Source organism: Pteropus alecto, unplaced genomic scaffold (assembly GCF_000325575.1).
Source record: "Pteropus alecto unplaced genomic scaffold, ASM32557v1 scaffold94, whole genome shotgun sequence".
NCBI lineage: Eukaryota > Metazoa > Chordata > Mammalia > Chiroptera > Pteropodidae > Pteropus > Pteropus alecto.
The window spans coordinates 991,213-1,002,886 of record NW_006437736.1 but is presented as its reverse complement, the minus strand read 5'-3'; the positions used below and the strand labels follow the sequence as shown (position 1 = coordinate 1,002,886).

The 11,674-nt window shown below is 47.1% G+C and overlaps 1 protein-coding gene across 11 annotated transcripts in view; it reads left to right on the top strand.

The window, feature by feature from the left end:
• Positions 1–11,674, top strand: part of LOC102879246 (apolipoprotein L6) — a 25,895-nt gene that overhangs the window by 12,210 nt on the left and 2,011 nt on the right. For 6 of the 11 annotated variants that reach the window (XM_006914493.3, XM_015591523.2, XM_015591524.2 and 3 more), the window contains 6 exons: positions 1,115–1,231; positions 5,342–5,396; positions 5,474–5,586; positions 7,268–7,376; positions 9,271–10,102; positions 11,255–11,406. In XM_006914493.3, coding sequence (XP_006914555.1) covers positions 5,529–5,586; positions 7,268–7,376; positions 9,271–10,102; positions 11,255–11,275 — 1,020 coding nt within the window. In that variant the 5' untranslated portion in view covers positions 1,115–1,231; positions 5,342–5,396; positions 5,474–5,528 and the 3' untranslated portion in view covers positions 11,276–11,406. The other 5 variants (XM_015591516.2, XM_025048693.1, XM_025048696.1 and 2 more) reach the window with 4 other exon arrangements.

Genomic DNA, 11,674 nt, shown 5'->3' with positions numbered 1-11,674 from the left:
CACCCCCTGCAAAGCCAAGACTGGCTGGGCGGGCAACATCTTCCACAAGGCAACAGCTCCCGTTGTGGCCTCATAGAGGGCTCGGGAGAGGGCGTGAGGACTTCTGGGCTTGTAAATGAGAATTACACAGCCCCAGGTCCCAGTATAGGCTCATTCCCACAGGCCCTGTGTCTAGAACTGGTTCTGCCTTTCTTAGCCATGTGGCCATAGGGAGGCCACAAACCCTCTTGAGGCCTCCGTTTTCTCATCTGCAGAATGGGAGAGTCGGGACCACAATCTTGTATCTCAAATTGCTGGTGCCAGATGGGTTTCGATGTTTCGGAGTTTCTAGTTCTTTCGGTTTTTGGAAAGGTGCCGATATTACACATTACATAACATCCCACTGTCAATATTTCTGCGGTGAAACAATGAATATTCAAATGTAATGGGATACATAAAAACTATAAACTTGCGCTGGTTCAGATCAAGTTTTACTACCCAAGGAATAACGGAAAAACCTTTCCGTTTTCAGAGCACTTTGCATTTCCCAATTCAGATAACAGGTATTAGAGCTCTAATGTCCACCTCCCAGTGATGTGACAACAATCATTACAATCATTACAGCTGTCCATGATGAGTTTGCTTGGGGCTCATTCCACACGAAGCGGCAGCGTCGCATGGCTTGCTCATGGCTCCTCACAATAGCTCTGTGCCCCAGGAGCTGTTTTAATCCCCATCTCGCAGATGGGGAGTTGAGGCCAAGGCAGCTGGAGAAGCAGCTCTCAGTGACAGAGCTCCAAGTGCTCTGCTGGCCTTCAGAGTCCTTGCCTGCCCACCCACCCATTTCACAGCCAGGAACGGGAGAGGAGAGACTCAGCCTGTGACTGATTCAGCCGTCCCTCTTCACTGCATACCTATCAGAGAAAGAATCGAAAGGGAAAGTAAAAAGGAAAGCCAGTTCTCAGAAATCCCCCGTCTTCCTGAAAGTGTTGCTATGAGCACTGGCTTCTCTGTGCCTAGAAACTTATCATGAATCCAGCCAGTTTTGCAATTCCTGCCCAGAAGAGGCCAGCTGCATCCGCCTGCTTAGCAAAACCAGCTGGAGACTCTTACTTTCCCATTTGTCTTTCTGCAGCCCAGATGCTCACAGTCTCCTGCAGGACTAGGAGTTCCCCAGAGCGCTGAGGACAGAAGACCCGTGGAGTCCTCTTCTCCATCAGGACCTGAGGCTACAGAGCTTCTTGGAGAGCAGGTGGGACAGCAGACAGAGGAGGGGGGCTGCTCTGGGGCCCGCGAAAGACGATGTGCTTAAGGGGTTGGATGCAGAAAAAGAGCTCGTCAGGGCGACCGGGGTTCAAACTCCCGTCCTGCTAGTTACTGACTTTGAAAGCTTGGGAAGGTCTGAAGCTCACAGGTGGGACAGCAGACAGAGGAGGGGGGCTGCTCTGCAAATTCTTTACTGATAAATTGGGACAGGAATCTTTCCCTCATTGGTGATTTGAAGTTTAAATAGAAACATGATTAAGATTGTGATACAACCAACCAAACTACATCTTCCCCTCCGTTGGCTGGGGACCCCAAGGCCCTAAATGAAGAAGGGCTGGCCCCCAGAATGTAGGGACTTCACTGGCCACAGGCATTTCCCTGGACGTTCTAAGATGCAGAGCCAACCTGCCCGCCCCCCGTGTTTCCTGGATTGTGAGTTTATTTGGGGAGCATCTCCAAGCCGTCTTTTCAGAGTAAGCCTCCTTTCTCACTTAGACTGTGTGTTTGAGGGAGTTGGTCTGAGGGGGAAGGGATGGTTGCAGAATTCGGCGGGGCTCTGTGCTTCCCCGAGCAGGCAAGCAAAGACTGTCAGAAACAGGAGCTCTCAAATGCATAATGTCGCTAATCCTCGCCCCTTCATCCCAGCATAGCCGGCCTCTCGGTCCACCAAGGTCCAGGTCCGGGGGATGGGACGATAGGATCAAAGAGCTTTGGGCCGTCACCTTTGCCCTTCCTCTGATAGGACTAAGGACTAATATGAAAAATGCGGGGGAGCATCCCAGGGTGCTGGTAAAGAAAGGGGCTCTAGACCAGGGTGTTTCAGCCTCAGTACCACTGACGTTTGGGACCGGATCACGCGTCGTGGGGACTGTCCTGTGTGTCACTTAGCAGCATCGCTGGCCTCCACCCACTAGAAGCTAGTAGCAGTGCGCGCTCCACGCCCCTCCCCGCTCAGTGTCTACAGACATTATCAGTACGCCCTGGAGGGAAAACTCACCCTTTGTCGAGAGCCGCTGTTCTGGTTTCATATTGCTGTCCTAGCTGGAATCACGTTGGGCTCTTCCGTTTAACCAATTGCATGATACTGACCTCCTGGTGCCTCAGTTTCCTCATCTGTAAAATAAGGATAATATTAGCATCTATCTCAGGGGGTCATTGAGAGGGCTGCAGACATATAAAATAGTTAGAGGCATGTCTGGCACAAGTGAACACAAAAAGATGAGTCATTTTACAGACCATGGGCACCTTGCAGCCACATCTCTCAAACCTAGCTTTATATATCAGAGAGGAAAAACGTTATTTTTCTTTGATGCATTAATTCAACCCCAAAGACTATCCCATAGAAATAACCAAACATGTGGATGAACATTTCTATAATGATCAAAAATTCTTTATAAAACAAAAAGTATTTACAAAAAAAAAAAACACAACAAAAAGCAAAAACCAAAAGTGAAAGCAATCCAATGATTCGGCAACAGGGGAATTAGAAAATACGTAATAACACATCCATTACATAGCTTTAAATATCTGTTTGAAACTATTATAGAATATGAGGATCTGCTATGTTAAGTGACAAAAATTCACACAAAACTCTATGAACAGCCTGAGTCTACATTTTTTTGCTTGTAAAATAAAATATTGACTGTTCATTTCTGTGTGGTGAGAGTACAGAGGAATTTTACTCTTTATTTCTAAATTTTCTATAGTAAATCTGTATTTAACGAAATAATTAGAAAAAAGAGTTACAATTTCCGTCCCTTCGAAATATGTTATGTTTTTGTTTTTAAGTAGAATGGGGAGAGGGAACGGGGAAGGAAGAGGATCTTGAGAGAAGGGATATTTAGGAAATACTGTTTCTGCCCTAAGCTCTGGGACCAAGTGCCAAACACAGAGGAGGAGATGAAAGGGGACGTACCCTTTCCTAGGGCCGCCACCAGCGAAGTGCCACAAACTGGGTGGACGAAAGCCACAGAAACATATTCTCTCCCAGTCCCGGAGGCCAGACATCCCAGAGCCGAGATGGCAGCCCCGAGCTGCCGCTGAAGGCTCTGGGGAAGAATCGGTCATTCTTTGCGTCTTGCGGCTTCTGGTGGCCCTGGGGAATCCGCGCCCTGTGACAGCCTAACTTCAATCTCTGCTTCTCTGTCACCACATCACCTTCTTTTCTGTGTCTCTCTGTGTCCTCTCCTCTTCTTATAAGGCACCAGTCATTGGATTTGGGGCTCCCTCTCAACCAAGGATAATTTCATCTCAAGCTCCTTAACTAATGACATCGGCAAAGACTCATTTCCAATAAGGTCACATTCTGAGGTTCTAAGTGGACATGAACTTGGGGGGAAGGGGCGGTGCACATTGTTCAACCCATTACTAGAGAGAAACAGTCTTTAAATATTTTGGTCTCACAGGTAGGCACATGGCAAAAATCATTGATACAAACAGAATGAAAGGGTAGACGGTGAAAAGGAACCTTTCCTGTCATCCCTGCCCCTTAACAATCAGCATTAACTAGTTTCTTCTCTACACAAACACAGGCATCTTTTTTGCATACACGTGGAAGCCTCTGTGCAGCCTTTGTACCCTGCCTTTGCATTTACCAGCGTGTGCTGGAGATCCTTCCACGTCTGTTCGTATAGATTTGCCTCATTTGGCTTAACAGCTGCATACTTTCATTGCTAGAGAAATCTTAATTTATTTAGCCAGTCTACTTTAAACAAAATTCGGGTAGCTTTTAGACTTTAAAAAAAAAAAAAAAACAACCTATGAATAATGCTACAGTGCTACCTTTCTTGGTATCTGCATGCAATGGCTGGTTTTATTTATTATTATTTTTAAATAGACTTTATTTTTTTAGAGTCCTTTTAGGTTCGCAGCAAAATTGAGGGGAAGGTGCAGAGATGTACAGAGATTTCACACCCCCCTACCCCCCACCCCACACACATCCTCCCTTATTATCAACACCCCCTCCTGAACTATGTTGATGCATCATTATCACCCAAAGTCCATAGCTTGGATTAGGGTTCGCTCTTGGTGTAGCACACTTTATGCGTTTGGACAAATGTTTAATGACGCTTCTATCCACCAATAGAGTAGTCTCCATGCTCTAAAAGTCCTCTCTGCTCCACTTCTTCATCCCTCCCTCCCCTCCAGCCCTGGCGACCCCTGATCTTTCTACTGTCTGCAAAGTTTTGCTTTTTCCAGAATGTCATAGAGTTGGAACCGCACGGTATGTAGCCTTTTCAGACTGGCTTCTTTCACTTAGTGATATGTGTTTAAGGTTCCCCCTTGTCTTTTCATGGCTTGATGGCTCATTTCCTTTTTGCGCTGAATAATATTCCGTTGTCTGGACGGACCACGTTTATCTATCCATTCACCTACTGAAGGACCTTTTGATGGCTTCCAAGTATTGACAATTATGAATACAGCTGCTATAAACAGCCCGTGCAGGTTTTTGTGTGGACGTAAGTGTTCAACTCCTTTGGGTAAATACAAAGGAGCGTGATTGCTGGCTTCTATGGCCAGAGGATGTTTAGTTTTATAAGAAACTGATCAACTGATCTTCGAAGTGGCTGTGCCGTTTTTCATTCCCACCAGTAACGGATGAGAGTTCCTGTGGCTCCACATCTTCGCCAGCCGTTGGTTTTGTCAGTGTTCCAGATTTCGGCCATTCGAAGAGTTGTGTGCCATTGTTTTTTTAAAGTTTTAATTTTGAGATAATTATAGATTCACACCCAGTCGTAAGAAATACACGGAGAGATCTCAAGGATCCTGTTTACCCAGTTTCTCCACCAGTAACATTTTTACAAACCCGTGGTATTAAACAGCACAGCCAGGAAACGACATGGACCCAGACCACCGACCTTGCTCAGATGTCACCAGCTTTACTTGCACTCATTTGGGGGGTGCGTGTGTGTGTGTGTGTGTGCGCGCGCGCGCTTAGTTCTAAGCAATTTTTCACACACACAGATCAGCATGGTCACCACCACAATTAAGATACAGGACCCCTCCATCACCAGGACCCCACGTGTTATTCTTTCATAGATGCAACTACTATTCCATCATCTTTACTGAGACAGGCATTTTTCTCACTATTTCACAGGTGAGGAAAGGGAATCTGAGAGCAGCGAGTGAATTTTCGTAACATCACAGAACCGGTAAGTGACAGAGAAGCTTCCACTCTGCTTTCCCGTACTGTCTCTAACCGAATTCTAAGGTCATTGTTCTCCTCCAGCAAGGCAAAACAGCTCTCCTCAGCCAGACACCCTGTCACTCTGAATACAGGAAAGATGAAAGACACCCCTCTGAACAAGGCAACAACAGGGGCATCTCAGAGAAGATGCCAAGGTAAGCTTTCCTCCATCCCGGCCACCTTCATGAAAGAGTAAAGCAGAATTCAGCTGATGTCTTTGTAAGAGAACGATGGAAAGCAGAGTGACTCGGAACGTTTAAAAGTACAAGCATACGCCAAGACAGGGCCAGCACACACAAACAGTGCACGTGGATTCTAGAATGCCACTGCTGGTTCTCCCGTCCCTCACCAACTGCTCCTTCTCCGTCTCTTGCTGTCTCCCCTTATTCCTGGCTTAAACGTTAGCTTTCTCCAGGGCTCGGGCTCGGACTGCTCTTGGCCTTTATTATTTCTGTCTCCCTATGGTTCACATGCAATGTTGTGGCTTTAACGATTTTCTACACCGATAGCTCCCAAATTTAATCTCCCGCCCAGAACAAGACATCCATCCACTGCCTGTTCAACATCACTTGGATATCTAACTGTATCTCAAACTTAACCACACCCGCCCCAACTGAGCTCTGTTACGTGCCCAGAAAACCTCCTACCTTTCCCATCTCAGTAGATGGAATCTTCACCATAACAGTCCTTCAGGACCCCAAACTTGAGTCATTGACTCTGTTCTCCCACATCCACTGAAAAATCCTATGGATTTCTTGAAATCCAATCATTCTTATAATTTCTACCAACCTGATTCAAGCGGCTGTCACCTCTTGCTTCGACTACTGCAATAGTCCCCAACTGGTCTCCCTATTTCTTTGCTTGCAAACCTGGAGTCTGTTCTCCAGCCTAAGAGATTATTTTAACATGTAAGTTAGATCTGGGCCGCTGCTCGCCCATATGGTACCTTAGTGCTTATTTGGAAAATCCCACTCACTAGTGGATGGAGATAGCTATGGACAAATAGCTTTATAAATGGATGACAATCAATCAATCAATCAATTAAAGTGTTCTTGTCTCCAGATAGACACAGCACTTCCCCCATCCCTGGCCCCCAGGTTTCATCACTGAGTAGATTCTGGGATGGATTTTGGGTACCACTTGTATGGTCAGACAGGGCCTTTTGCAGTTCCCATAATATTATTTTGTCCCTGGGAATATAATTTATACAAAAGGGACCTATAAACTGTTGCCTTCCCCTGCAAAGATGATCTTTTAATCATTATAATCAATTTGTTCATAATAACCAATGGTTGGAAACAACCCAAATATATCAACTGATAGAATAGATAGATAAACAAATTGTAGCATATATATAATAGAATACTGCATAGCAGCCGTTTTAAAAACAACCGGCACTCACAACAATGTGAGTGAATTTCACAGACATCATATTGAGTGAAAGAAGCCAAGCAAATGACTCTATTTATATGAAGTTCAAGAAAAAGCAAACTAAGCAGTGGTTACAGAACTCAGAATAGTGGTTACCTCTGGGGAGGGGTGAGTATTGACTGGAGGTGTTTCCAAGAAAACTTCTGTCCTATATCATGATCTGCGTGGTGAGTACTCGGGTGTATATATGTGTCAACAGTTATTGAGCTAAGGGCTTCGATTTGCATCCTTATCATTTATCAGCTATACCTCAATATAAAATGTAAAACCCAAAGTTTGCAAATACTTAGCACATAAACGTTTCATTATTAACTTGATTTCACATAATCAAAAATCCCTTCACACTTGAATTTCATGAGGTTTCGCGGCACCTGCAGAAACCTTGTTTTCCATGTTTCCAACCAGAAAATCACTTGACTCCTGAGGACACCTGTAATTCTCTGACGGACAAGATGAGCACGTCCCTGGTGCTGCAGAGCCTGCTGGACGACCAGGCTGGTGCTGATTTGCAAAGGTAACCCAGACCGTTCTGTCCTTGAAGGAACGGGCCACTTCTGCTGATATATGAAAAATGGGTCCTACGACCATAACATGGGACCTGTCTTCCCACCGGCCTCCACCACACGTACGAAGATATAGTCTCCTAGGAAAAAAACATTCCACAGGGTAAACTAAATATTTTGGAGAGCAAGTCAAAATCTAGTCAGGTATATGACATTGGGCAATGGGACTCCAAGGGCATAAATTGTCGCCCTCGGGGACCTCACCTCTACGAGGCCCGTGAAACAGGAGCTCAGTGTGTTCGGCTCACATATCGCCAAGAAAGCCCTGTGGTGCTACTGTGTGGATGAAGTTAATCCCAGTTACCTGTTAGTCAGCAGACGCCGAATCGCCAGCCCCCAGCACAATGTGGACAATCAACGGATGTTCGCTGAGTTAGGTAAAACCAAGTGTGTTGTACCTCATAGAACCAGACTGCAATCTGACACTATGTCAGTAGGCATGGCTGCCTCATACAGGATGTGTTGAGGCCAAAGTGTCCATATTCGAGACATTTGGTTTAGTTAAAAAACATAAGAAGCCAAGCTTCCGTTAGCAATCAACAGTATTAAAAATAAAACTTGAGAGTTAACGCAAAGCGATGTTGTCAACATGTGCAGCAACGTATCTATTTTTGCTCTTTGTCACTACAAACCTGAGCAAACAGTGGGGTGAGGGTGGGCTGGGTGGTGGTGGCGTCTGTAAAGTTTGGGGTTCCTCAGCAGGGTCACTCTTCTCACCTTCATCCCTCCCTTTCCCCACTGCAAGCCCCTGGCAACTGACTGATGAGAGGGATACCTGGAGACACTGATGGTCTCGGAGCTCAGCATCCCATTCCAAGCTCCATCTACCGCGTGTGGTCCTTTGGGCAAGTCCTCTTTCCTCTCTGGGCTTCCGTCCCTCCCACTGACAGGTAAAGGAGGCAGCTCAGGCCCTCTCCAGGGTCCCTTCCAGCTCTGATCCTCTCCTCCGAGCCAGAGAGTCTGTGTCATCACCAAGCCTCCTGATTTCACCCTGAAGGAAAGGGACCGATGACATTCGGCATGAGGAAAGTACCTGAAGGAGTAGGCTCTGCTCTTCCTCCGATACTGCTCTCCCGTGAAGGATACACTCGGCCAGCTGAGCTGGCAAAGATCCCTTGATATTTTATACTATGAGATATTGGGGAAGGAGGGACGTGGACCCCTTTATTCTTAACTTCCTCCAGGAAGGACCAATCCTATCTGTTTGAGGGGGTCAATAAAGCTGGCCAAGTGCCAAGGAGAACGTTCAGAACATTAGTGATCATTACTTTGGCCCTCTCGACGTAACTCCCGATAGAAGCAAAGACACACGGTAGTAGCCAAACTCCAGGTCATCGAAGTGAAGGATGCACATTACAACACGGAGCCTCCTCCCTCCGGCTCACCTCCGGTATACAGAACTCCAGCCCCATACCTGGTTTCTTCTTTCTCCTACTTTTCCCAGACCTCTCCCTCCCTTAGTCCCAGTCTCTTATCTCGACTCGGATCTTAGCATTTCCCCATCGCCTCTTCCCAGTGAGAGTTTCATAGTCTCTCTGAACAAGGCTGAAAATGTCCCTCAGGATTAATCTACCTTCTCCACCTCTTTGGCCAAGGCTGCAGTTCTTCCCTGGGTCCCCCCAAATGCTGCTTCTTCTCCATGTTTCTTCTCTTCATGGAACCAGCAGTTCCCAACAACTCTCTGGGACTTTCCAGGGCCAGGCCAGAGGTGTTGGAAGAGTTAGGGAGATGCAGAGAGGTTCAAAGTCAGGAGGGGCACGAACATCTGGGAACCACGCGAGCCTCAGAGTTTGGCTTTCCCATCTGGGAGATAGAAGCAAAAATCTTTATTTCACTCATCCACAGGGACGAGGATGACATTGCTCTGCGTGAGGATGTGGAGCAACAAGGCAGAGATCTGACGGCTGAAGAAAAAATATTTTTGGAAGAGTTTCCCTACTTTAAAGGGGAACTCGAAAGGGCCATAAGAAAATACCGTGCCCTTGCGGACCACATCGACAAAATCCACACTACATTCACCAAGACCAATGTGGTGACCAACTCCATCTCTGTCGTCTCAGGAGCAATGAGCATCCTGGGTTTGGCCCTCGCTCCAGCAACAGCAGGAGGAAGCCTGATTTTTTCTGCTGTTGGTAGTGGTTTGGGGACAGTAGCTGGGGTCACCAGCACCGTAACCAGCATTGTGAAATACATTCACAATAGAGAAGTCCAAGCTCAGGTCAGCAGCCAAGAGTCCACTTGTGACCAAAACATCAAGGAGGATATAAAGAAGGTATCTGATCTCCTGATGATGGGGAAGTCTCTTTATGACTATGAAAGAAACATCGAGGATATCAAGAAGAACTTGAGGGCCTTTCAGATAGCCAGAGCCCACCCACACCTGGCCACTGCTGCCAAGCGTCTCCTGACCACTGGCCAAGTCTCAGCCCGAAAGAGCAGGCAGGTGCAAAAGGCCTTTGGGGGTACAGTACTGGTGATGACCAAAAGTTCTCGCTTGTTGAATAGTGCGATGTTTGGCTTCAGTCTCGGCATGGACTTGAACACCCTCCGGAAGGACTGGGGGGAACTGAAGGAAGGAGCAAAGACGGAGCTTGCAGAAGAGCTGAGGGCCCGGGCTTCGAAGTTGGAAAGGAAGCTGACAGAACTCACCCAGCTCTATGAGAGCTTGCAGCAGAAGGTGAGGCTGTAATTTCACCCTTGGATGGGGCTGGAAGGAGGGAGAAGGTTTAACTGGGGCTTCAGGGCACCAAGGTTTATGGAAAGGGTGTTAAAGAAGCCGGCGAATGTGTGAAGTTTGCATGGATGTTTCTGAGGTCATGGGGTGTACGGTGGCCCTGAAGGTCCAAACGGTGTCAGACACTCTTGGAGATGATGGCGCCTGTCTTGGTCAGACTCGGTCATGCCTTTTATTTCTCCCTTGATGTTCCTTGAGGCCCCCATACTGGGAAGAAGATCTTCCCAGTTGTACAGAAGAGAGCACTGAGCCATGGGGATTGAAATGTGTCCCCCTAACATTCATAAGTTGAAGCTCTAAGCCCAGTGTGACTATTTGGAGATGGGACTTTGGGGATGTAATTGGGGATAAGGTCATAGGGGCTGGGTCATAAATCCCGTGGGACTGGTGTCCTTATAAGAGGAAGAGGAAACCCAAGAATGATCTCTCTCTACCTGCACCAGCACAGAGGGAAGGCTGTGTGTGAACACGGCGAGAAGGTAGACACCTGCGTGCCAGGAAGGGTCCTGATCGGGGACTGAATTGGCCAGCACCTTGAGCCAGGACTTGCAGACAAGTCCGGGACTATGAGAAAATACGTTCCCGTTGTTTTCGGCCCTGCAGTCTGCGGTGGTGGCCTCGCGCTGACTGAGACAGGGGGCTCATGAGACTGGCCACGTTCTCCCAGCTGGGTGGAGGTAACGTCAAGATGACAAAGTTGGGGAGCCCGGATCTGGCCGCCATGCCCCAACCGAGCGCTCCCCGTTGTCTCATGCGGGGCTCTGTATTAAGTGCTGACGATAAGACAGAAGGGTGTTAACCCGAAAATAAAAAGCCCTGTCAAAGCGAGAGGCAAACGAGTGTTTACCTGAGATCAATAAGACTAGCTCTTCTGGAATCATTAATTCAGGCAGAAGTCAAAATGATGTCCCGGTCAGGAGACAGAGGCGAAGGGTATTTATGAGAAAGAGAAGGGGACGATCACATCAGTGGAAGGAAGGTCTTTCTATTGGTGCAGATAACATAACGGAGTGATGTTCATTCTAGACAATGTTTTCAATTTTCAGCTCTGTCATCAGTCCGGCCGTCGTAATCACTGCTTTCTTGTTAATATAGGGAGGAAGCCGCAAGAATTAAATGTTAAATCAAGCGGTATTCAGAGCCTGCAATGTGCCAGACCACGAGAAACCAGGGAACAAAAGAAGACCCTGCTGGGATTATTAATGAACCATTGACCCACGCCATGATGGGAAAAGAGTCTTCGAGTGGTACCCCACACAAAATAAACCTTCCCCAGGGACCCAAACCACGGAGAACCCATGGACCAAACGCTGAGGATTGCCAGCCGGCCTCCTCGCTACATACCCATGCTTTCACACTACATGCCCTTAGCTTTCACGCTATATACCCATACCTTCAAAGGAAAACAGGGAAACGACGTAAACTGTGATTATAGAAACTAAGAATGACATATAAACTGAATTCTCTGAACACTCGGGGGCTTTGTCTTTTCTGTCTGTCTGTCTGTATTTTTTT